This window comes from Stigmatopora argus, chromosome 8 (assembly GCF_051989625.1).
Source record: "Stigmatopora argus isolate UIUO_Sarg chromosome 8, RoL_Sarg_1.0, whole genome shotgun sequence".
NCBI lineage: Eukaryota > Metazoa > Chordata > Actinopteri > Syngnathiformes > Syngnathidae > Stigmatopora > Stigmatopora argus.
In genome coordinates this window covers 13,361,334-13,389,180 of record NC_135394.1, presented here as the reverse complement: position 1 = coordinate 13,389,180, position 27,847 = coordinate 13,361,334, and the positions used below count along the sequence as shown (strand labels likewise).

At 41.8% G+C, this 27,847-nt stretch overlaps 1 protein-coding gene across 1 annotated transcript; it reads right to left on the bottom strand.

The window, feature by feature from the left end:
• cers1 (ceramide synthase 1) lies at positions 1–27,776 on the bottom strand. The gene is made up of 7 exons (XM_077606758.1): positions 26,596–27,776; positions 6,902–7,061; positions 4,530–4,710; positions 4,292–4,453; positions 4,061–4,196; positions 3,265–3,467; positions 1–2,026 (listed from the first exon to the last, which is right to left on the bottom strand). Exons 1-7 carry the CDS (start codon positions 26,827–26,829, stop codon positions 1,984–1,986), a joined length of 1,119 nt encoding a protein of 372 aa, XP_077462884.1. The 5' UTR covers positions 26,830–27,776; the 3' UTR covers positions 1–1,983.
• Positions 27,777–27,847: the final 71 nt, after the last annotated feature.

Below are 27,847 nucleotides of genomic sequence, written 5' to 3'. Positions count from 1 at the left end.
GCACATTTTTATGAATAAATGAACTGATAAATTATATTTTACAATTCATATTGAATCAAAAGTAAATACAATGGCCCCTAATAATTCCCCAAAGTTAGATTCTTTTTTATCTGTATTGGACTTGTTGCCTATTATTGACAGTTTAGTTTAGTTGTTGATAGTCATCCAATAAACGTCAGTCAAAATGGCCGCCAATTAAGTGTTAAAAGATCAAATTAGTTTCACATGGGCCAGCCACGTTGCGTTTTGTGTACTCCCTCTATCCACTGCACGTGCATTGTACATGTGTGTGCGACCTAAAGGTGGAATCTCACATCTTGCGACCAATCGTTTAGAGTCCGTAGGCGATAAAACGTGACATTTGAGAGCCGACGAAAAGCGAGAAAAGACTTGGAGACGGGTACGGAAGAACAAGTCCGCTCTTCTCTGGTCCTTTCTTCCATCTGATTACATCAGACGCGTGACAGGAGAGGACGACAAAATACAATCGAATCAAATAAAAAGAATAAAAAGAACAGTGTACTCCGAAAGAAAAGAAAGAAAATTAAACAGCAGCAGTTCGGATACAAATAAACAACAATACTGAACTAAAACACTTCTCGCAAAAAAAAACAAATTGGGGATGTTCCACTTTCGGTGAAATTTAGGGGAGGAGCTTATGTGTATGTGCACTTCTTTTTAGTTTCAATTAGAAATGGAATTTCAACCTGATGCAAAAAAAAAAAAGAGGAATATGATGTTCGCTTTTGTCCATTTCTAGACGGCTTAAATCATAGAAACAAAGAATTTTTCATGTCATACTATTATGACCAGCTGAAACAAACATTATTATATTGCAGTTCATGTAGTTAGTTTTAAAAAATATAAGCTGCAATTTTGTCGAGACTGAAATGTTGCATCTATTTGTGTCGTTGCAGTTAAGAATATATTGTAAAAAGATGTCAGGCAACTGGAAGTGTGAAAAAACTCCACCGAAAATGGGACGACCCCCCAAAATTTTGTTGTTTTGGCGTGCGTGGGAATGATAGGGAACGGCAAGGTAAACAGGCGACAAAGTGTGCCAACTCGCTCCGGCGCCACAAGCATGCTGAGTTTTCAATACAATAAACCTGAAATTGATCGACAAGGTCATTGGAGGAGGAGGTACCGAATCCAAACGAGGGGGTGGGCATCCCTTTTTTTTCCCTCCTAAATATTATGTGCAAATCGCATGCATCCGTAGGAGAGCTAAAAAAAAATGACGTAGCGGGACTATCTCTCGTTTCTCTAAAAAATAAAAACAAAACAAAACCTAGCACGTTGGTAAAAATCATTCCTACGTCATGCGTTCCTGAATACCTATGTATGGTTTTGCTTTTTTTCCCCCCCTTGAATTCATAATACTTATCCTTAGCCGTTCTTTCAGACGGGCCCTTTCAACACGCGTGGTAAAAAGAAACGATTTCAAAACCCAAGTCAATCACTTCCAGCTCATTGCCTTCATTAAAGCAGCAGTCAGCTTGTTGGCCTTCATGTCAGTGCAGCACACCCGATGGACGGGACGGGACGGGACGGGGGGAGGGGCTAAACAGGTAAAATTGAGGTGAAGTGTTGTAAAAAAAAGAACAAGCTGCGTCCAGTCGTTCCACGTAGACTTCCGACGCGCAAGCGCGCGCCCGCATATACACCCCCCGTGTGGCGGGAAGGCCACCGCGGACCCCGTGTGTGTGTGTATGTGCGTGATGTGTTAAATCAATAAGCGAGGGATCGGAGGGGGTTTGGGGGGGGAAAGAACTGGACCACCCCCGCAGTTCTTGTCTCACTGCTTCTGAGATAACATTCGCAGTGCTTGAGTAAAAATAAGGTGAAATACTTCCAAATATTTGATGCGTGCGTGTGTGTGTGTGTGTGTGTGTGTGTGTGTACGTGGGTTTTTGGGGACGGCGGCGGTGGTCTTCTGCGCCTCTCGCCCTCTCCGGCCAGGTGGGGGCAACCCGGAGACGTTTAGAGATGCTTCTCCTTGGCGATGCCGTTTTGCACATGCTTCCTAATGGGAGAAGGCGAGAGGAGCTCAGATGAAGACGGGAGAAAAATAGATGATTTGCTCAAGAAATTTCAAACTTAAAAAAAAAATCTATATATCAGCGGTACCTCCACTTACAAAATTACTAATTGGTTCCACAAGTTCATAACTTGGATTTCTCGTATGTAGTCATAATTAACATTGAATTGGCCTAAATCTTCAATACTACCCACTATAAACCCTATAAAAATGATAAAACAAAGTATACCAATTTTGTATAAAATGTTGACACACATTTTTGTATGTATGCATAAAGTAGCAAAATAGAAGAAAACTATTTATTCAGCCATTAAAGTGAAAATGAACGGTACCCTGACTGTATGTGAACATACCTTGCATGTAACTCGGGAATATACCTTGAGTGGAAGTTGCAGAAAGTGAAGTCTATGGCAAGCGTCAAATTTATAATTATTTCGATATTTTGTAACTTGGACAAATAACGTGGAACCCTAATTTACATGTCAATGCATTTGGTCACCTAAAAGATCCACATGTCGAAGCCTTCGTAAGTTGAAGTAACATTAAAGAAGTTGTCTGATAACATCATTTGAAAATCATATTGATAGCAGTCATTCCATTGAAAACAGATGACCACAAAAATAACCCAATCAAAAGCAGTAAATACACAATTTCTGCCCAGATTTTTTGTTAACGGCACACCATCTGCTCCTGGTGAAAGCCAATCTGTCCACAAGCCACGTTTTGGTTCCAGAATTGTGGGTGCACAAGAGCCTGGGGGCAACGAGGACTCCATTAAACGCGGCCACCGTACTTTGACAAAACAGCTCGCCGTGTTTTTTTCCCAATGTGTTCAGGGGTCAAAAGTAGAAGATAATGTGGAGTCAAGGTTTGAGAAATCAGTCTTTTCAGATAACAAAACCTACACATGTTCTACAAGTGGTGGACTTAGCATTCTCTTGTTTAAAGCCCAGACTTATCACGCAGATTGCATGACACAATGCATGTTTTTGCACGGCTACCATTGATCATTAGCGGAAATTTGCACAGATTATCATCATCGCATTCCAAAACAAAACGTTACGTGACTTCATAGCGGTTAGGCCATCTGCCTCAGGGCTTTGAGGTTCAAAAATACGTGTCTTTTTTTGCGTGTGCTTTCATATTATCTACGCTTAGCAGATGTCTACAAATTGGATGTTTGTTTTTCCCCCTCCCTATGGGTCTGTCAAAAATCCTCTCACCTCTCGTCAGTGTTGTGATGTCCAGCATCATCGTTGGGGTGATGGTCGCCGTGATTCCTCGCCATCGCCATCGCCGCCGCCAGAGGCTTTTTGTGCAGGCCTGCTGCTGCTGCTGCTGCTTTGGCGCCTTCCTCCTCTTCGTACTCGCGGACATCGTTCACTTCTTTCATCTTCAGAACTTTCACCACGAATAGCACGATGAACTGGGAAATTCACATTAAAGAACACGTGAAGGCTCTTCTCCTATATATATATATATATATATATATTATATTTCAAGTACCGATATAATGTATAGAATACTGTACGTCACGGGTGTTAAATTCAAGAGGAAGCTAAAGCAAATTGCGTGCAAGCCAAATCGCCATCAAGGTTTTGAATAAAATATTCTTCTATGTTAAAAAATGATTTCACGTATTTTTTTTCTATTTGTTGAATAAAAGTCTATTTACCATATACTGTTATTGTTTACACTTACTGTTATTTATTTGTTAAAAGGAAAATTACAAAGACTAAAAAATAGACCATTTTTTTCCAATTGAAAAAAACATCTCCCTTTTTACTTCTTTTTAAAATTAAAAATAAAAACATTAAAAATGAAAATGATATAAGAGAATATTTACTACTGAGAGGCCAAGAAGATTTAGCCCATATTCATGTCAATGACATCTCCAAAAGACTTTGACTATCAAAATGGTTGTCGATTCACTGATGTCAATTAATGGATTAGTCGTGGCAACCTGAATTGGCAGAGACGTTAGCCAGTGACAAAAAAAAATGATTAAAAAGCACTTACCAAAAACCAGTAGATGTTCATGAGCAACAGGACAAGGAGCAGTGTGTTGAAGAAGAAGTAAAATGGAATGTTGGGGACTGACACGCAGGTGGCATACAATACTTTTAGTGGGAACCAGTAGAGACGGAACCAGAACCTGAGGGCCAGTCAGAAATCATTTTCACGTTAGCATCTGATTACAAAATAGTAATCATCTACTTGGGCGCTTTTCCAGATCCCACATATACGTACCATGTAATGCTAAAGCTGACCGAGCCCATATTGGCGAGCACGTCGTTAAGCAGGAAGTAGCCTCCTCCCCTGGACTTCAGGTAGACGTTGAGCTTGGTGAACTCCAGCTGGATGTCGTTAATGTCATGGAGGAACAACACCAGGATGCCCACGTTGTGGTACCTGCGGGGCATTCCGACAGCTTGTAGGGCGCGACCCCCAATGCGTGTAAACGTGATTGATAACGGCGGAAAAGCACCTGAAGGCGTAGGAGAAACAAATGAGCGCCAGGGTGATGATGTGATGCACCACCATGACGGCAGAGTCCTTCCTCCAGGCGTCCATGTAGACGGTGGCGTAGATGGAGTGACCGTAGAAGCTGCCCTGGATCAGGTAGGCGATGGCGATGTCGATAGGCACTGGCATTCCACTCTTCCAGTCTGCACACAAGAAAAGGAGACTTTACTGGATGCACACGTCCTGTAATAGTTTAGTAGAACCCATTGAAGAAAGGCTCTTTCATTCGCTGCCACTCTACCGCTTGAAATTGGATGTCCAATGCCGATATTGGCAGAAAATGAATTAAAAAAGGGTCTGATCAAGCTATGTTAGGAATTAAGATACAGTCAATTGAGTGCAGTCATTTACTATTGAAGAAAAAAATATATATTATTTTTCAAACAGTATCTGCATCGGGAGTCAAAAAATGCGACGCTTGTGATTCTAATATTTTTCGGGTGTGTTGCTTTGTGCAGCCATGGCCAGAATGAGGATAAGTGAATTGGATGGGGGGGCGCTATAGACTTTTTGTTTTCCTTGGGACTGCCGACAGAAATTATTGTCATGTAATCTCTGTGCCCAGAGAGAGTGAGTTCAATCACGTCCACGTGATGAAAAGGGATTTAGGTGAAATCTCAACAAGCAGCCCTGAACGTTGTGGTGGCAGTTGTCACATCAGCTCAACATCTGCCAACAACATTGGACGCAAGGAGAGGTAGCAGAATCGCAGCACTACCAACAATGCTCTCAATAAACACGACAACAAAATAGGAATATGTAAAGGAAATATAGGAAAATGTCGGATGGTACAGAAGTTGGAAAAGAAGTGATCCTCTGAAGAAAAAAATGGCTTTATTAGTACCGTATTTCCACGACTATAAGGCGCACAGAAGTCTTAAATTTTCTCCAAAATAGACAGGGCGCCTTATAATCCAGTGCGCTTTATATATGGACCAATACTAAAATTGTTATCACGATAAAATCAAATAAATCAGTCGATAGGGTACACCATCCTCTACAGCTCTCACAACTACGGCAAGCAGCCCCCGACTCTACTATTTTCCCCGTAGAAAAAGTACTGCGCAGTGACTGCTGAGATATATAGTTCTTTTGTCAATACACCCAATGGATTGTGGCCTGGCGATCGGCATCAACACAGCTTTACGAAGCATGGACGCTAGCTACTAGCTAGCTACTATTTGCGAATGGATTGTGGCCTGGCGATCGGCATTAACACAGCTTTACGAAGCAACTTTGATGGATTTGTGGGTGATGATGACGTGAGTACATTGTAAAACGGCTAAATAAAGTGCAACCGAACTCAGTTTTGCTTCTGTTGCCTTTTTAAAAACGTGTTTTTAGCGTGTAGGTGTAGCGTGTATGTTTTGCCATGCCTGGCTGCGTCTATACAAACGGTGCGTCCTTTGTCTGTGTAAAATACAGAAATAGCACTCGTTACTGACACTGCGGCTAAAAATACGATGCGCCGTATAGTCGTGAAAATATGGTACCCATATTAATAGATTTTCGGACTATAAGTCGCACCGACCAACGAATGAATACACGAAGAGTAAAAAGATATGACTAAGCCGTAATTTTGGAAGGGCAATTTTTTATTTTATCAGAAACCTAGAACTAAAATATGTTCAAGTAACAAAACTCAATGACTTTTACTCCTGTTTTTATTCTTCTAATCCTTCTTGAATTGCCAAATCATAATCAGGGTGTCATTTTCTGGAATAGAAATTATTTCGTAGCACGCCGGAAAAAAAAACACTGCGATGAGATCTGGCTATCGGGATGCCATTCCCCCTCGGCCAATCCGCAGTCTTTGATACACCTTGAGGGGTCCTCATTTTAGAAAGATGAAAGCGCAGTACCTGGAGAGAACTCCACACGTGAGACACCAAACGGCAGCGTTCAAAACACTGATGCGAATGAGCTTTCTGCCGTCTCATGCACACAAAACGTCTGCTTCCTCTTATCTCCGCAACCTGTCGGCGAGGCCGGCCGGCCGCCCACGGGCCACGTGGCGACGGGCCCGCCGGCCGGGATGGAAATAACGCTACTGCGGCGGAGAAATAGTAGCTTCTCTATTTTTTTGGCCGCTGATCAAAAACGGTCTTGACTTCTCTACCTCCGGCGGTTACGCAAGAGACGGCGGCGGGCTCGCTCGCTAGCGTGCGTGGCTATTAAATATACATTTTCTCCAGGCAACTGGAAACTGAATTTGACACTTGGCTCGTCGCTACGCTTTCCCAAACTAATGGCGTCCAATTGAAGAGATCCGAGAGCAATCCTTTTCGTGGATGGAATTCAGATTTGATAGCAATGTAGCAATGACTGACTTACTGTAGAAGACAGAGGGCGGATCGTGGAAAAAGGGGTAGGAGGTGAAGAAGAGCAGGTAGGTGCTGTAGCACCACGACATTGTGTAGAAGACCAGCTTCCACGCGCTCTCCGGCATCTTGGCGCCATCTTTGGGCAGCAACCTGCACCACCGTGCCAGTGGCTGTGGACGCAAAAACAGGAAACAACACGTCAACATTTTTCGCTGTAAGCATTTTCTTTCTGTCTGAGCAGAAAACCTCAAAGTTAAACATGCTACTGTTCATTTGTCTTTTGTTTTTTTCCAATTGCACTAAGATGGCGCAAAATGGTTTAAAATTCTATTCATGAAAGAATAGACTACAAAAAAACTAAACATAGCTCTCCTAATATCAGCATAATGACCAACATTAAAACATGACAATACAGTTATCATCAAAATGAGTTTGAAAATTATCATCTTTTCTCGCATATTAGCCGCCTCCGTGTATAAGTCGCACCCTTAAAGTTGCCTTAAAATCGTTGAATTTTACAGTTTCTCTCGTATAAGACACCACGTGATTCACAATTTTCACCTCCATATTCATGGTTTTAATTGGGAGTAAAAATGTCTTACTTTGAAGGGAAAATCTTAAGGAAAATTATTGCACGTGGTATTTCTGAGCTACTGTATGAATAGAAAGGACCAATTGCTGGATTGTACATTCCTAAAGGGTGCACGTAGACAAATTCAAAAAGGAAGTCACGTGAGCAGTACAACCAGGAAGTGTGGCACCCTAAGCGAGCAATGGCAGGCACAAGTGAGTGATTTTTTTAACGTTTTATGCCAGATACGGTTTAATTTTTTCATAGATGTCAAAATACATTTTGTTTAGCATTTTATCTGATTATCTTTTGTCTTTTTTCAAATAAATGACCGTATCGGTCGCACTGTCTTGCGCTACGGCGTTTTGTCTTTGTCCTCTTGCAGTTTCGTGCATGTCATCTTTTTATGCGCATATAAGCCCTACCCTCGATTCAGTCATTTTTTTGTCCGACAAATGCGGCTTATATGTGAGTAAATATGGTAAGTAAAGCTGCACTGTACTTGTAAAGTAAAAGTAGTAGTATTTTAATCTTGCTTTTGAACTACAACATAAACAAATGGCTTACTCGCAGACCTATTTCTTCTAAGAAACAGAATTAGAGGAAGAGAAGGAGAGGCCTTGCTCACGTCCTGATGCGACCCGATAACGAGGCGCCGCCCCCTCACTGGTGGGGGACAGTGACCCGTTTCCTCTCCTGCCGACGTTAAAAGCTCCTCTGCACATTTGCTAGCGTTCTCAAGTTGACCACAATGATCTGAAGTGCCATCTCACGGCACTCGCAGATTATGACTGACAGGTAAAGCTCGGAAAGGGATAAGACAGCTCATGTTTACTTTGCAACTCAGCCTCGTGACAGCCTCATAAATAACATATGCTACACTTAAACGCGTCACTTTCTACAAATAAAGCCAGATGGGAAAGAAAAGATATCTAGCTCGAGGAATCCTGCACATACGAAAGGGTTGTAAGCAAACAGTCAACAGAACGTGATCTGATAAGGCTCTGATTACACCGCAACTTGACAACATCATTAGAAAGTTTAATCACGGCTAAATGCAAACCACAAGTCTTGTGAAGGCCACAATCAAAGGAATCTTCTAATATCACATTGGATTCTACTACTGCACTAACAGTCTGCTCTATAAATACCAGGGCATTCCTAGAATTCTCAGTAAAGATACGATTTATGCCCGTACCCTAATACTTATGGGCCTGACTCCATACTACAATGAATGGCGACAGATACGACTATTTTTGGAGTTTCGAATTTGGTCTCAAGATCGGATCTGATCCAACACTCGCGTTTTTTCACGACTAGTGTGCTGAAAATGACAATAACAGATGTGTAATACCATAAACAATGTATTTCTTGATAGAAACAACGTGATTTATCATTAACTGATTAGGTTATATTTCGCACTATTTTTACTAGTCTAAAAATATGGGCATGGAATCGCTATCAGCAAATCATATCTAGAGAAAAATCGGATTGGACCGGAAGTCAAAAAGTCAGTATCGGGACAACACCGGCTAGATCAGGGGTAGGGAACCTATGGCTTGGGAGCCACATGTGGCTCTTTCGATGGGTGCATCTGGCTCTTTGCTAACCTGTGAGCTAAAATATGGAACCCGCTGGTGACAGAACTGAGATACTACGTCCAGTGCTGCTTTAATCTTCTTTTTTGCATTAGACTGCTAGAATGCATACTCATTGACTAGCAACTGCATAAGAATGTTGTCAAAAGTATTCTTTTTTTTTTCCACTTGACTTTTAAATTTGGAGTATGGCTCTTAAGGAATAACTTTCGAAAATATGAATTGTTTATGGCGCTCTTCGTCAAAAAGGTTCCCGACCCCTGGGCTAAATACCAATATTCAAAGTGTTCATATGTGCACCTGCCGATTGTGTGACCCTCAAGTCTGAAGTAAGACACCCGAGTTAGCATGTCTACGCCCATCAAGACTATTCAACAGCGATTGGGATGTGTAGTCTCGAGAAACATGAGTCAATAAAGAACAGAAAGTAGCAGGCCGCAAACACGAGTCATGGACATCGGCGTTCGGAATCGAGACTCTTAGCACATTGTGTTACTTTCTCGCGCATCTGTTAGCCCCCTCCTTCACATCTTTCCTTCTTCATCTCAGTCTGCTTCCCCCCTGCCTGCGATATTTATTTATAGAAGCCAGCTGTCAGCACGCCCCCCTCAGTCTTGTTCGCCATCGTTGGAACCCCCCACTTGCTCGGCGCAAAACACAGGCCCACGCACCCTCTACGAAGCCTGTAAAAGATTGGTCACCGATAGCGCAAACGCTACACCTGCCTGCGTATTAGACTCAAAATACACCACTTTTCAAAAGTACACAATGGAGACCCTGATACTACATTTCTGGATCGGTCACTAAAGACAATAAAACAAGGCTTAAAAGTAATTTCAGCTTGCAACAAGTAGCACGGGGTTAAAATAGTTCGAGGCGGATAGTCGTCGAGTATGAGTTTGGACAAAGTCCCGTCTTGCGGTGTCTTTTATTACAGAATATGGAGGACGCTGAGATAATCGACAAGACCTGTGTCAGATAAGTGGCTTTGACCTTACGTTTGAGAGTTCATAGGTTTTCTGAATGGCCCTCAAAAAGACCGAACAAAATTTGGAGAATTTTATCGTCAAAAAGAGACCACTTCATGAGTATTACGTAGGGAGCTTCAAAGACGATTGTGTTGTCCGTTTAGATTTAACGTTTTAAGGCGTTGAATTGTATTGTTGTGATATTCAATTTAAGCATAAAACTATAAAACCGAGGAAAAAGTCAACCGATAAGTCGTCAATCATTAACCAAGCTTCGTCTTAGTGATATTGAACTGAGAAGATGATATAGTCATGGAAAATACTTATACTGCTTTGGGATCATTGAAAAGTGATTGTCGATACATTTATTTAGACACGAAGACAAGATGTTATCACAAACATTGTCGCTATTCGAGACTCAGATCTGGTTATTTTTGGAATATCGGAAAGTATCAGATTGGCGATTAGCTACGATAAGGTATTGGCGTGTGTTTTCAGAAGCAAGGAGCTTTTCGGCTGCTATAAAACCACTAAGCAAACTGCTGTGTGCCACTACTTCTCTTGGGAATCCGCCAATAGTAAATAGTAAAAGGGTATTGTGTAATATTTGGAAATGGTACATTTCTCAAGGAGGTACGAGAAGGTTCATTTGAATTTAAAAAGAAAAACACAGTTTGTCATTTACAGTAGAGTCATCAAAGTTAGTGCCATTATTTCTCAAGGAGATACCAGAGGGCTCATTTATATATATACTAGAAAAAAACATTTGTTTGTCATTCAGAGTAGAGTAATGCGACAATATTAACACCAGTATTTTTTGAATTATTTTAATTCCTGACCTTGCTATCTATAAAACTGCGTTGCATTATAGCACGAGTTTAACTAAAAGTGGGGTTTCAATTTTTTATTTTGTTTATTTTAACTGACTGGCGACCAAATTCGGGTTGCCTGGGATAGGCTCTAGCACCCCGCGACCCTAAAAATGATAGGCGGTTTAACAACCTGATCAGAAAATCAAAATATCTGTATCAGCAGATTTTTAAACTCGGGTTGTTCAATTCATTGGATGGCAATCGTTAAAAGAGATTGAAGTAAACAGACACGAAACCGGAAAAAATTCAACTTTGTGTGGGGAGAGCTAATAGTTCCTTTAGATCAGGGGTCTCGAACTCAATTTACCTGGGGGCCGCTAGAGGCCGAGTCTGGGTGAGACTGGGCCGCATCAGGATTTCCACAAGAAAAGCACTGATAAAACTTTCCAACGTTATCAAATATCTTTATTTTTTAACAAAAAATAATGAATTAAATAAATTAACTTAAAGATGAATAAAAAATAAATCAATCAGTAATATAAAACCAAATAATACTAATGAGCATACAGTAGATATACACTGGCTGGCTAAGTAGAGAAAATGAATTATTTTTATTCCGTTTCAAATGTCTGTATTAACAGCTCTTTAACCTTTAAATTTCTGAACTTGAATGGAACATTGAACATGAAATATTCTGAACACGGCTTCTTTTGCCTACTCCTTGCTGCTAGAGACCTGGCAGCGCTTCTTCTCACATAGTCACATTTGGCTTGAGGGAGGAAGCAGTGGAGACCCTCAGTAGAGCTTGAAGATGCTCATCAGTAAGTCTGGACCTGTACTTGGACTTATTGAAGTTCAAGGTGGAGAAGAGCTTCTCACACAAGTATGTGCTCCCAAAAAGGCACATGGTCCGCTTGAACCTTCGGGAAAGTTCAGGGAAGCTGGGGGTCAACTCTCTCAAAAATTGCCCAAGCTTGTCTGCTTCTCCACTCACCTCCCTGAACTTGGCTTTGAGTGCAGAGTTGCACTGCAGGTCAATGAGCTCCATTTGAAGCTCAGGAGGGGCATCTTGCACATCAAAGGAGAAGGGGTCCGCAAAAATTTGAAATGTGGCTTTGTGTGTCTTGAAGTCTGCAAATCTGTGATCAAATTCCTCCTGTAGCTTCGAAATGGCCTCAACATACTTCTCACCACTGAATGGTGTGCCTGCATCCACGAGAGCCTTGCATGCTGGGAAATGGCAAAGGTTTGTCTGAGAGAGCTGGGCTTTCCATAACACAAGTTTAGTGCAGAATGCTCTCACGTTGTCATAGGCAGCACTGACAAGTTGCCCCTGGCCTTGTAGCTTCTTGTTCAGTACATTAAGCTCATGTGTGATATCAACAAGAAAAGCCAAGTCCATGAGCCATTTGGGATCACTTAGCACAGGATCAATCAACTCACAAACGGCGTAGCTAGCTTTGACTGCTGCATTACTGTCTTTGGTAGCCTTCTTGAAGAGATCCTGTTGCCTCAGAAGACGTGTTTTAAGACTGGCAACCTGGTTGGCTCTCTCATCTCCCTGGTATTTTTCGTACTCCTCAGCATGTCTCATAGTACAATTACGTTTCAAATTGTATTCCTTGTGCACCGCAACTTTTTCAGTGTAAATGAGACACGTCGGGGTGCCCCTGTGTTCAACAAAGAAATATTGCACTCCCCACTTTTCTTGAAACTGTCTGTGCTCATCACCGACCTTTCTCTTCACGGCAGGCTTTTAAAGAGACATCTCTGGGGCTCTGTAATATGTTTTTCCACTTGGAATGAGTCTCGGGTTGATCTTTCACATTCAGTCGCGCGGGTTTGTGGCGCATGTGCACTTTCGCTCTCCGTTTCAATCGCGGAGATGGCTACAGACACTGACACAGGCTGGATCACGGATCATAGCGCCTCATTCAGTTCTATGCTGAGAGCAGCGGAGGAGTGTGCGCGCCGAGCGGAGTGATCGGCCTCACGGCTTCTCCTCCGCCCAGCTGATTGGAGGAATGAATGAGTGAGTGAGCGAGGCACTGGACAGCCCGGCCGATGTCCCGCCCTCCAGAGCCGTATACCTCACCGTGATTGGTTCATTCAGCTCCGAACCAAAGTTCCCTCTAATTTTTTGTTGGTCTGAGCAGAAAGACAACCTCCCTGAGCGCACTGAGTACCAGTGTGAGCGACATCATCGGTACTCGGATGATTCGCCTAAAGACGTTTCGCCGACGGACGTTTGACAGACGGGCAGGTCGCCGAATGGACGTTCCACCGAACGTTCATTCGGCCGAACGGAGGTTTCGCCGAAACGGGATTCGAACGCTCGCCCCGCCGGATCGTGTGTGTACAAGTTTTTCAACCTCGGCCCGCGGGCCATATTCGGCCTGTTAGGATTTTTAATCCGGCCCGCCGCCGGTGTTGTCCAAAGGAGAGGAGTCTACGGTCCTTTGGAGTGTGCAGGACACTGCTGAGGACTTTCTACGACACTGTGGTGGCCTCTGCAGTGTTTTATGCAGTGCTTTGTTGGGGATGCGGGAGCACGGAGAGGGACAGGAACAGGCTGAATAAGCTGGTCAGGAGGGCCAGCTCTGTTCTGGGCTGTCCTTTGGACTCTGTGGAGGAAGTGGGAGAGCGGAGGATGCTGACCAGGATGATGTCCATCATGGACAGCACCTCCCACCCCCTGCATGAGTCTGTGGAGTCCCTCCGAAGCTCCTTTAGCAATAGACTGCGGCACCCTCATTGCAGGAAGGAGCGCTTCCGCAGATCCTTCCTCCCATCAGCTGTCAGGCTCTTTAACAAAAAAATGGCTGTGTGTTAAGACCTACCGTATGCATGCATGTACATTTATGTGTATGTATGTATGTATATATGTCCTAAGCAACACGCTTACTTAATTATATATTTATTCATGTATTTATTTCTTGACCTACTTATTACCTATCTATTTATGTCTAAAATGCCTTTCCTATTCCTGCATCCTCACCCTCTTGCCACTGGAACAACGAATTTTCCCGAATACGGGATGAATAAAGTTATCCAATCCAATCCAATCCAATCCAATCCAATCCAATTATAGTAAAAATCAATGTTCGTCTACCATCAATGGCAGTCCGGGAATAAGCACTCTTGGGCAGGCAGATGTAGCAGAACCGAGCCGTAAAATGACAGCAATCGGGTCAAATCCATCCTAAAACAGCATTTAATGATTAAATACAAATACTGGATGATATCGCGATGGAGGCAAAAAAACGTCTATAGACGTCCATTCGCCAAACGGCTCAAAATGCTCTCAAATTCGGTCAAATCCAGCTGAAAACAGCGTTTAATGATTAAATACAAATACTAGTATTTGTATTTAATCATTAAACTAACAAATACTAGTACGACCTGTCCGTCTGTCAAACGTCCGTCGGCGAAACGTCTTTAGGCGAATCATCCGGTCACGACATCATCATTGCTCGCTATCGGCACACCAGTATCACACCTGCCACAAGCAGGTGCATGTCAATGTTCCCTCTAATTTTTCATGTAAAACATGCTGTAAAACAAGAAAAACATGAGTGGACAGAGCTACTGCCACTGGCTGCCACTTAAACGGCGCCATCATGGGGAAAGGGGTAAAAAAAAAAAAATCAAAAAAATTAAAAAAAAAAAAAAAAAAAATCAAAAAAAAAAAAAATCGATCTTTCATATTAAGACGGGGGCCGCAAATTATCGTCCCGCGGGCCGCAGTTGGCCCGCGGGCCGCAAGTTTGAGACCCCTGCTTTAGATCCTTCTGCCACTTCTTCCTCATTCTTTGTCATTTCCTTTCATTCCCCGCTGACATGCAGCTGCTCCAATTACTGAACCCTCCATGTTTCAAAGTTCTACCCCGACCCCCCTCCGCTCAGGACGCGATGAGAGACGATAGAGGTTGAATGGACTTCATTGGCCTGTTGTATAAGCAGATAAAGTGGGCCAGTGAGTCAGTACGCTGGCTCATGCGGTTCTGCTCGGAATGGTCCACTTTCATCCCTTTGGAATTTTTCAGCTGGATTCCTTCCAGTTGCGTATGACCTCACTCAGACGGTCTTAAACGCACGGAAGATTCTAACACTGAAATATTTGATCTTCATGAAACTCGCTTGTGTGATTTGTTTCCTGTTTTTTGGTGTACTTTGCAGTCTGCAATCAAAAAGGTTTGACCTGAATTTGCTCCTAGACTGTCATCACGGAACTAAAAGTCAAGAAATATAAGGAAATATAATGATGAAAGTAACTGTATCGTCAGATCGAAATTGCTAAATATACCGCATACTGTACGTAGTAGTATTTTACAGAAACATTGTCCATGGTCTTTTCTTTTTGAAATGGCAAGAGTTGCGATCTGAACCATAAAAACATACTTTCAAAAGCAATTCTGGCAGCCAATGGACAGGCGGGGTACACGGTCGAGTGGTCACCGGTCTTTTGGTCGCTGATCTTTAGGTCGCCGGTTTTTGGTCGCCCGGAAGGTTATTGATAATTACCATTTAAATCATTGCTCAAATTCCTTAAATACTAAGTGCGAATGACTATTTAGTCATACTTAATGGCCTAGTAATTATTAGGCTAAAGAAAAGCGCCACATTTCCCGGACTTTTATTGTTTTTTGTTGGAGAACTTGTTAAGACCCTGACTGACATAGCTTCTTAAAGGGACAACGCATGTACATACAAACTCTTATACACTCACACGTCGGCTCGGTGAAACTGCTCATGGCCATTGTTGGCTTTTATTGATACGTAGACCATGTTGTTTTACCTTGTTTTGTCGCCGGTCTTTTGGTCGCCCGTTGTCGCGGTCCGGGCAACCAATCGACCGCACACGGACAGGCGGATAACATTTCAGAACATGTTTTCATAGGTTCTTAGCGACCAACCAGGATACGAGACAAGAATGATGGCATATTTAAAAAGAAAATCAGCAATCCGGTAAATCAAGACATTATACTTTGACATAGAGTTCACATAGGATAAAAAGACAGATGGGTGCGCCTTGGAGGGGAAAAAGCATTTATAAGAACGGATGGACAGATAATGGCTATGGAAAAACAATGTTGGCATTATTCCTGAGAGGGTCTATAAAAATAATGACAGGTCAGCACCACTAAGCCCATCCCTCGTCTTATACTCTGTAGACTGCAAACTAAGTTACGATCTAAAAGGAAATGAAAAAAAATACAGAATCATGCCATCATGACAACAACAAAAGTGAAGAATTCAGTCATCATCTCAGTCACTCACTCACTCATGACACTCTTTGGTTCACTTAAGTGAAATCATCCACATCTTGTATGCTCATTGAAGCCAGCTGTAGTGGTCCGCCGAGCATCTCAAGATGGGCCAGATGCAGTTTTTTTACTAGCCCAAATAAAGAGTTAGGCCATGCTTGAAAGATTTCACTGTGATGATCATGTCGGTGGAAAAAAATGCAGGGTAGAATAATAGAAGAGGAAACCAATGAATCATGTGGTTCCATTTACCGTAATTTTTAGATTATAATTCGCACCAAGCCGAAAAATATACAATGAAGCGGAATTTTTTTGGGGGGAGGGGGGGGGGGGGGTTACTTCATGTAATCAGAAAACAAACAGTTCCTTATAGAGTTATATTTCTTGTTTAAAAAAAAAATGGAGAATCAGAGCCTAAAAGATTGTCTGTTTGCATATAAAGTTATTCAGATAGCCTAAACAACATTACATAACAAGCTTACCAAATTCTTGATTTCAATCCCAACGACTACCACATCCGTTCAACTCTTCCTCACTTTCCATTCCGTCAAGAATAAAAGAGCCGTCATCCTCGTGCACAAAGAAATGAGGGTGTTTAAACAAAGCTGGCCTAAAGCCTGACCACCAATCATGCCCCCCAAAAAACTCACATTTTTCAGAGGGGCCAATCAAAACTCAATTATCAGCTTATTTAAAATACATTACAAGTTTGTTCATTCATTTTCTGAACGGGTTAGGAAACCGGAGTACCCAGAGAAAAACCACACAAGCCCAGAAAAACATGCAAACGCCACCTAGTGAGGACCGACTTGGGATAGAATGGAAGGGTGGAACCAAACTGCGTTTTCTGAACGTACAAAAACAAAGTAGTGGCACACCTTTGGAAATATTGTAAGACTCCTTGAATTAATTTCCTCTGAAAATCCTCCGGCCTAGCCAATGCCACAAATATGCCAAATTACGCAATCTGATTTCACAACATGTGAGCCAGACATTCACCGGTTTGCTTCTACACCTGAAATCTGAAATGGAAATAACACGTTCGTTACTAACAGTGGTGTTTTGATTTTTCACTAACTCAACTATAGCATAGTATTTTTTTTTTTTTACCTCATGACAAATGACATAAATAACAGTCTACTGGTATTGACTGGGGCAACCCGGTGGGCGAGTGGTTATCAAATAGGCCTCACAGTTCTGGGGTCGAGCGCTCGATCTCAGGTGGGTCCTCACTTGCATGTTCTCCCGGGCTTGCGTGGGTTTTCTCCAGGTACTCTGGTTTCCTCCCACATCCCAGAATTAGCATGTTAGGCTGGTTGAACAATCTAAATTGCCCCGTACACGGTCGATTGGTCGCCGGTCTTTTGGTTGCCCGGAAGGTTATTGATAATTACCATTTAAATTGTTGCTCAAATTCCCTAAATACAAACAGCGAATTACTATTTAGTCATACTTAATGCCCTAGTAATTATTAGGCTAAAGAAAAGCTCCAAATTTCCCGGACTTTTGTTTTTTTTTTGTTGGAGAAAAGACCGGCGACCAATCGACCGCACACGAAATTGCCTTTCGGTAGGATTGCTTGTCCTAGCCACCGATTCTTGGCGTCCCCATAGTTAGCTGGAATAGGCTCCAGCACCTACCATGACCCTAGTGAGGATAAGCGGTTCAGAAAATGAATGAAAGGTATTCACTGGATGTGTGGGAGTTGTATCCATTTAATCACAACAAAATTAAAAATGTATCTCGTGAATTGTATTCCGCGTGCGGAACGAAACAAACGATTGACTCTAATGCAAACGAAAGCCTCGTTTATAGCCTTCATTGTCAACTAATTGTTAAAAGACTCACGCTCGCGGGCCTCTTTGGAGACATATGGCCGTCATTTATAATGCAGTGTTTGAACCACAGGCGGCATGGAGCGAAACGGGGGTCCGTACAATGAGGGACTGTCTTTGACAGACAATGGGCAACGCTTTAAGAACCCTTTATGGGTGGGCAAACTTTTCCACAAAGGGCCGCAGTGGGTGCAGGTTTTTATTCCACCACATAAAGAGGACACCTTTCCACCAATCTGGTGTCCTACAAGTACACTCAGTGGATTCCAGTCAAGGTGCTTCGTGTTTTCTACAGAAATCTCATTGGTTAAACCAGGGGTGTCAGACTCGGGTTGGTTCGCGGGCCGCGTTAACGTCAACTCGATTTCATGTGGGCCGGACCATTTTAGATATAATATTTAGATTTTTTTAAATAAATGGATTAAAAGCCCTGAATATTCAGTTTTTTAATAGATCTAAAACAATGTTTATTTTAGCTTTTTTTAAATATATTTTTAGATTTTACAAAATGATTTTTGAACTAAAAACACTGAAAAAATGGATTAAAAATTACAATTATTGATGTAAAAGGGGGAAAATCAGGAAATTTAATATAAATCTATACTTTTCATTTTAATTTGATCCTAAAACAGAAAGTCGGCACTCATGATTGACTTTCCCGGGCCACACAAAATGATGCGGCGGGCCAGATTTGGCCCCCAGGCCGCATCTTTAACACATGTGGTTTAAACGGTCTGTGTTGGATCGGTTGCAACAAAAACCTGGACCCACAACGGCTCTCCAGGACCGGTTTGCCCACCCCTGTTTAAGAACAAACTTCAAAATTAGTTCAATATTGTACTTCCGAATCATGTTCTTCATTTTAAGGACTGACGAATCGTAGCAAAGCTAGCGAAGCATGTTTGGCTCATTGAGCGGAGGTTCAGAGTTCATTCAAAAAAACATTCATTTTAGGTTCATTAAAGACTAAATTGCGCTTTGTTGAGCAGGTCAGTGGTTTTGGTTGGTTGTGTATACGTGGGGGAATGATAAGTTGATGTCAGGTGAGAGGTTCCAGATCTCCCGTGATCCAATTGCGGACAACCCAATCTATAGATGAGTGCTTTTTCAAGAGATTAAATCTGACCTGTAGTGAATTAATGTATTTTTTTTGTCTGACACAAAAGGCATTTCAAGTGATTACATTCGTCTGGAAGATCCAAAGGTTTGTATACGACAACAAAAATTGATTTACCAAGTTGTTGTTTTTTTAAACAGTCTGGCACTGATACCGTGCATTGTGTTAGATTTGAGACTTTTTCCATGTTTTTCTAATTAGAATAATGCTGTACTTTACTTCATTGCAGGGACACTTTTGTTACTGTATGGGTACTTTTTTGTCAAACAGAAAATCTGGACTATTGTGTTAAATCATGAGTGAGACCCTGAAAAAACACTTGCAATTACAGAGAGGCCATTCATGAGAGTCTAAATGGACGGCTGTTAGCGTCCGAGCAGGTTGGGTCCCTGGTGAGTGCTAATGCTATTAACACCGCTTAGAAGGGAGGTCACGTGACTCTACAGCTGCTCGCCAATGTGTGGTTGTGTGTGTGTGTGTGCGCGCAAAACGCTTCTATTAGCCCTAGAAGATTTACGCAGCCTGATGATAATGATGATGATAATACAGTAGCTGCCACACTGCAGACAGACTAAAGCAGTGGTGTGAAACACAAACACACATTATTTTGACACAGGCCCTTGTAAAACTAGAATATTGTGAGTTCTGTGATGAATTTCAAATGAAGTTGCTTCAAATTGTTTTTATAAAACATGGCATAATAGGGTTTTCTGTAAATTTGACATAATTTTTCTTTGTGTAACGAACATCTGCTAGCGTAATGCTGAAATGCAATGTGAAATGGTAAGAGTTAGCATAAATTGTATGTTTTTAAACTGCTAGTTCCATACACAGCAAAGCATTACTCACAGGCATGTTGTTTCTGGTCTGTGGAAATAACATCTACTACTGGAGATCATTTGAGGACCTTTTCCCCCCTCTTGTCTTTGCTATTAATTACTTTTTATCCTGTAAAACCCATGAAGATATCTTTAAAAATCAGCAATACAGCAAGGGCAAGACTGCCAAACTATGATAAACCCTTTACGAAATGAATCCTATATTTCTTAGTAGATCAAAGAACAATGTCATTTCTCATTTGGGAAATTCTAGCTTTGATTAAATTTGTTTTAGGGGTGAGGGCAACATCACTGTAAACCCTCATGCGGTCCTGCACTGTATGTTACAGTTCGTTTTGAACCGAATCATCATTTTATTTTCAATTAACGTATTGTTTATCATCGTACACAAAAACAGTGATGCATATAACATGTAGGGATTGTCATAATCTATTTCATTTCATAAACAAAGTAAGTCATTCAATTACTGTGGAGAAGCCAACCTAGAAATATTTCTAAAAATGTATTGGTAGAGAGTTACTGCTGTAAAATGTCCAAGCCAATGATTAGGTTAGGTTAGAACTTTATTTCATCCCGTATTTGGGAAATTTCTTGGTTGCAGTAGCAAGACAGTAGGAAGCACAGACACAGAAGGCATTGTAGACCTAGGTCAAAAACTAAATACCAAAATGCAATTCAAAAAATAAAAAAAGGCAGAAAATCAGCAAAAACAACACGATCAAGAGCGGATGGAGCTACCGCTACTGGCTGCCACTTGAGCGGCGCCATCTTGGTTGCAGTAGAGTTGGATAAAACTGGAGCGATGAGGATCAATCTTTTTTGTCATATTCTACTTACATTAAGTGAAGTCTTTAGGTCCCTCCACTGCTTAATGCAGAGTAATAGAGTGACCAGAATTGACAAACAAGTGTATTCAGGCCTTACAAAAGCCTCCACCATCAGTATGTGAGAGCAAATACGGCCAGTAGAGAAGGAAATTCAGTCAGTGGCTGAGCACAAGAACTCTGAAGCGGTCATGGCCGCACGGCACATTCCAGCTGCCTAAATGATAGCCGGACCATCACAGCTTGACAAACACTGTTGACATGTTTCATTGTGGAAGGAAAACCATGTCCACTTTGTCATTTGCCACCGTGCAAGCGTTCTTCGTTTCTTCTAACAAAATCCTCAGTCACCTGTTGGCATGGCTCTACAAAATTAGCATTGCAGATTTCACGGCGAAGAAAGCCAACATTGGTAATTCTCCAAAATGATGCAATATTTATCCCTTTTTCTCACAATGTGGCAACAAACTGGCATTTGAGCCAACAACGCGTTGCTTGCTCACTCTTTGCTGTTAAGTGCTGAGGGGGTGGTGCTCAGTAAGTGGGCTGTAAGAGCTTCATTTTTTTTTAGGTGCTTGTTGTTGTTGATGTTCATTGCGAGATGGAGTGACAATGCAGGTGCTAATAGCATGAGGATGTTTTTAACTGACAGAAATGTATAGCTCAATATTTAAAAGTGGAGCTGGGCTTGGTGATTTTCATGACCCCTGTTGATTTCTTCAGAGCTATGAGCTTCAAAAAGTTATTATTAAAGTAAAGGCATTCATTTTGCAAACACCTACACACAAGACAAGTGAAAAGAAGAGCAAAAGATGACTACTGACGTCACAATAAAAGAGAAAGCTCACATGCCTCGTGTTACTTAGATTAAATTAGATAAAAGTATCACTGGCAAATGCATGCCGTGAACCATAAATGAAATTCATTGAAGGCATTGGAATTGCAAGACCTGAGTTGAGCAGGTTTGGCCCAATGGACAAGTGGTTTCCCCTGACCATAGTTCAAGGTGTCCGGTTTCTCCTTGCGGCTCTAATGCAATAACAATGAGGCCGAGGAGGAAAGTGATCATGTAACTTGTGGTAAGCGAAACGCTGTTCATCCCCAGGTCACTTTCACTTTTAGGTCCGTGGAGGCTCCTTGTTCGTCAGCGGGATGGCAGCTCTGTGACGTTGTTTAGTTTAGAACCACGCCTGGATGCGAGAAAGACGTGTCGATGGCCTTTACTTGTGTTGAGAATGTGCTGACCATAATGAAAGTTGAAAGTGCTTCTAGGAACCTAAACATGCTTTCTGAGCATGCCTGGGTATGCACGCTATCATGCTAATGGTCGGCCGCCGTATGCTGACTCGGCAAGACTTTCTTCTGGTCTGCTGTTCCTTCCGTTCTTTACTCTCTCTTCCCTCTTTGGCCCTGCTTCCATGTGATCGGCAAACCTCGGCTTTCAAGCTGCACTTGGAAAGTTGACTTCCCTGACGTTGTTTGAATGCGACTGAAGAATTGCAAACACGTCGGGCAGTTTTACTTTCTGTATGGAAATGACTCGCCTTTCAAAACAACTGCACTGTTGCCATCTTGCTCTAATTTTCTCAAGATTTCTCATCTTACTAATACAGTGGGACTATACAAACTTACTATACTTTTGGACTTTCACATTTGAACAGTCATGTTCTGACATGACTCTTGACGGTCTTTTCAACCCAAAAAAAACAAAGCATCTAGTGTACACATGGATAGAAATGTACCTTATCAACTTAGATACGTGATAAAAATAGCTAAAGCATGTCAAAGTCAAATAATAGAGTATAACAAACTATCTGTATGCAATTTGAACCATGTGACACCTGACAAAAAGAAAGAAAGGGGAATACCAGATGACTGTATTTGCTTTGTTTAGTGTCTAGAACAACAAACGGCAAACCAACCATAAAAACGCAAAGCTTACCCAATTTTGGGCTTGAGAGACTGTGCTTACAGTGATATTGAATTATTTATAGATTTACTTGTATTAATATTTGATCATGTAGTACTAGCCATGATAAAAAAAACATTTGTCTGTGGGGTTATAGTGTTATAGTGATACAACTTGGCGAGGTGAGCAGCTTACTTTAACGATAGATGATACATGTGGTCTACACACATTACAATAGATAACTAAAAGGTAAGGAGTTGGTTTAACCCGGTTCTGTATAGAAAGAAAGGCTAAGGAATATATGAGGTGCAAGTAGAAGGTGCAAGATCCAAAACAGGAAGGTGTGGCGTATGTAGATAAGTGAATCAGTCCATAAAGAACCTTTGTCGATATCATTGGCGATTATCAGGAGAACCAGTACGAGTAGTAACACAGCATTTTCCACGTTGACTTTTGTTTGTTAACCTTTGTTACTAATCTAATCAACCAATTGACGATTATCGCCACGTCTTGGTTCATTCATCAAAATAGTGACGTCACATAAGTCGCCACCATCTTTATAGAATTATATGAAAACTGAGTGATGGCGACTCTAAAAAACAAAAAAAACAGATTCGATTTATGACCTTTCCATGGCCCACATTGGTCTTCCAAAAAAAATTGAACACCCGCTGTCTTCATATTCATAACCTTTGAACAGTTAATTGATTGACTCTTAAATCGATCATGGAAATTGAGTCCTATATCCACCGCTTCTAGAAACACAAGTCCTATCACAGAGCTCCCACACTTTGAGATCGCATTACCGTCGTCTTGACTAGACGACAACTGCACTTTTTAATATTGCCAGTGAATTGACGACTTGTTTTTTTGTCCACTGACAGCCACCCTTTTAACCCCATTCAGGCGTGTTTACACAGGGACTGCCTGCAATGTCATTAATTCTATCGCAAAGACAGTTCAGCTACGTCTCTGCGAATCAACTCATTGAAAATTGTTCACCGACATGGCAAACCACGCATTTAATTCTGACCGACACGTGAACTAATTCGACGCAACAATAACCATGTCTGCTCAGCCCGGCTTCAATTAATTGCCGTTGGCATCGTCTGGCAATCCAGCGCAGATTTCGATACTCGTGCTGCCTTAGCTTGGCGCGTACGAGCTCTGATCGAGCCAATTGGGCGTGTCCACGTGCACTGCATAATGAAAAGAACAATGACAGACATTGTTGTACATGTTATACATAAAGCCGCAAGCAAGAGTACGGCAGCATCATTCCCACAGCATCCAACAACGCGAACACTCCACTCCCCACTCGTATGGATGGTAGAATAACAGGCCAGGGGCCACAATAAGAGCCTCTTTGCTAGGTGAAAGCAACAGGATGGAGGCACTCAGGACGGAATGCGCCAAGGAAAGAGAAGCAGCCTTTTTGTCTAAGTGCATATGCTTAAGTCCCTAATGAATGAAAAAGGGCTTTTACTCTATTACAACTCAAGTCTAATCTGGATCCAAATGTGCAGCACAAGTTCGCAGCTTCTAAGTAGTCGGTACTAAATATTGGTCATAGAGTTATTGCAAAATTAAGGATGTTCTTCATTTGAATGCAATAGTATTGAAGGCAGGGAAATCAATTTCTTTTCTGTGAAATTTGAGCTATTTATTTTCGAAATTTTGTCCATTAGGATTACCATATTTTGCTGTTTAATATACCCCCCCATTTAATATTTAAACGGTAGGGGTATATTAAATGGTGCACAAATGGGAAGGTACGATCCACTATGCACTCTATGCCGTGACGGGGTGCATCAACGTTTTGCAGACTAAAACTACTTACTGCTGAATAAAAGTCTGACTTGGAATTTTAATGAACTTAAGTATCTATAATTATGCCCCCATGAACACCATACAAATCTTGACCAAAAAGCTGAGTTGCCGTTTAATATACCCGGGTATATTAAACGGCAGGGGTATATTAAACGGCAGGGGTATATTAAATGGCGCACAAACGGGAGGCTCAAAAAAGCAAAAATCATTTAATATACCCGGGTATATTAAACGGCAAAATACGGTAGTTGCGAATTTAAAAAAACGCATCTTGCAATTCAATGTACAGTTGGCCAAAGGAATTTCAAACAGACGATAAACTTATTTTATTAAATTATCAGATTACAAATTTGCCTGTGAGCTGATTGGTTGGTCACTCCAAAATTTTTGGACCATAACGAACCTGGGATGTTGCCATCTAAACATATCAATTTAGTGCGATGGGAGTTTTAAAATGTACTTTATGATCAATTTTTTTCCAACTTATTTTAGTTTCTATATTGTGTTTCTGATGATAAAAATGGTGATTTAAGCACAACTTAATTGAAGTACATCTGAAATGAAAAAGCTCTAAAGCCCCCTGGAGCCCTCAATGGATTAAACTTGCTCAACCTTCTATAGCTAACACCATGTCCTTACACTTCATTAAGACAGCAAACAAGATTATATTAACAGGAGCTCTGGTGGTTACAGACAAAAAAAGGCATATACATTTAAAATGTTAACAGCAATTGTGTTGTTTTGTACATGGCCAAAAATACACTTAAGTATCTGGGTTAAAGACACGAAAATTGTGAACTTCAAATTATGTTAAACTACCTCGCAAAAAAATGATATATTTGTACACCTATTTAAAATACATACATTTGAAGACTATGGTATGTAATTTTTTTGTATGTTACGTACATGAGTTTTAGACACCACGTTATGTTTTTTGACAAGATCATTGCTAATGGCGAAAGTTGGTAAGGTCTCATTTTACATGCACTGTGGGAACCGTGAGGAACTTTGAGGTGCATAGCATGAGTGCACGTTACTTTAATAGTGGCTTGCAGGTCTTTTTTTTATCATCCTCTTCAAAACAGCATTTAGACTTCCGATGAAGTTCCCGTCAGGAGAGTTTGTTAGCCAATCAGGCACTCGTTAAAACCTGCTTTGGGCATGTTGGAGAGTATGGGCAAATGCCAAGTCATGATGGAAAATAAAATCAGCATCCACATAGCTTGCTAGCAGATGGAAGCATGTTTTCCTGTTAGATAGACTCCTATTGGCTATCACCTGACCCAAAATGAGGCCTTGGCAGAGTTTGAGCACCACTGCCTGACCAAAAGCCCTTTTTCCAGGTTATTTTTCGGGTTTTTATTTTCATTTTTCCGGGACAAATAGCAGAACAGCTTCAATAAACGGTGAGTTTCTAATTTGTGCATCTTTGACCCTTGTTCATTACTTTGTTGTTTCTTGAGTTTTATTTCTGAGCGTACAAAACATCATTTTAAGGTGTGTGTTTACCTGCGTGTGTAATACGTATGTTTACTCAGCTGCCACTCGCTATGCCACCACATTAGAAAATGTCATTGCATTTTTTATCCATATTTAATAGCAGATTTCTTATCTTTGTTGTCTTTTTTTTCATCCATATGCATACACTTCATACAAAATTGGCATACCTTTATCATTTCTTAAGGGTAATATTAAAGATGGTGTCAAGAATTATGCTAATTCAATATAAAATATGTCTCTACTAACGAAAACTCCATATTACAACATTATTTTTGGAACGAATTCTAAAGTAGATGTACCACTATATTATATTGTATAACATCATTTTTTATACTGTCCTGGTTCTCAGTAAGTGAACACAATAAAGCGTCCATTAAGTTTTGTATGCATTTTACGAGGCCTACTTTTGAGGTGCACACTTCCTATCAACATCATCTCACGACCGCGAGACACACATTTCCCTCACAATAGGGCTTTAAATAGTAGAGTTCAACTGTACATCTCCTTTTCTGTATTTCTGTTAGAGACTGCTGTCTTTTATGCCTTTTGGGAGCAATCGATATCCCAATTAAGGATGTCACGGAATGGGTATATTCTAGTATGTGTGTGTGGTGTGTGTGTGTGTCTCACTTACCTTGAACAAACATTCTGTCAAACCCCGCCTGATCTGCGTCCACAAAAAGGCGCAAAAGAAGAACAGGGCTATCTCGGTCCAGGTAATGTACGCGTGATCCAGAAGAGTCCGTGTGGTCAGCTCCAGACCGCAATCGCTACAGTCTCTCCACGATTTCAGGATGACGCTGGAGGCTCGGCTGATGAGCTCCAAGTACCCCGGCATGGGCTCCACATCCCCGGTCTCAGCGCCCATGGTAGCGCCGCTTTATTAAAAAAAACGGCAGCCAACGATTTCAAAAAAAGGCGAGGGGGAAAGGGGGGAAATCCTCCAAATGGGGGATGCGGAGATCCCTTGAGTCCAGGCCGTGTAGCTAATCCGCTAACAAGCTTGCTAGCTGATTTAAGAAAAAAAAAGCTTGATGTGACACCCCGCTGTCTGTGTCGGGTGGCCTTATTCTTTGTTGTCCATATTCTTACGGAATGGGCCCGCTCATTCCTCAGCCGATATCTTATCGGGTCTCGGCAGACACGCCGGCGACGACCGTAGCGAAAAATGCGAGCATGTTAAAAGGCAATTAACGGGAGCCACGAGCCACGGCGTGCAGGTTTCCTCTCACCATCATCATCGTCGTCGTCATCATCGTTCCGCTTGCGCACGCGGGCTACTCGCCGGCGTTTTGCTATTTAGCCGTCAAGCTAACTTCAAACCAACGGTGGCCAGTGGCGGGAGGCTCCGAGTGGGCTAAACCATTAAGAACAAAGGGACCCGGACGCGGCCAAAATGATAATAAGTAGGGTCCATAAAGCTTGGCGTTTTTTTTTTTTTAATTGTTTTTTTTTCTTCTTCCTGGCCGAGCACGCGACTATTGTGCCGCTACGCCGCAGCGACGTCACGTCTCATCCCTTGACCGTTACTCGCTTGATATAACGGACCGAAGGCGAATTTTTAAAAGAGAAAAATAACGCCACGGGAAACCAACCGGCTTGGCAGTCGATGGCTTGAGTTGAGCGGTCAAGTGTTTCCACGCCTCGAATGCGACGCAAGAAGGGCGACAGACCACGTTTATGCGAAAAAAGGAGGGTATAAAACTCGAAGGGGGAGGCAGAGGCACTTGACGTAAAGCGGTTCCGCTATCTTACACGCTGAGTCGTCTATTTGGAAATGGACGGATTCCAAAAGTCGCGATCATACCATTCGAAAGTGGAGAAAAAAATAATAAAGAAACCAAAAAAAGGGTTTTGCACTTCCACTATTATCCAACACAGACATA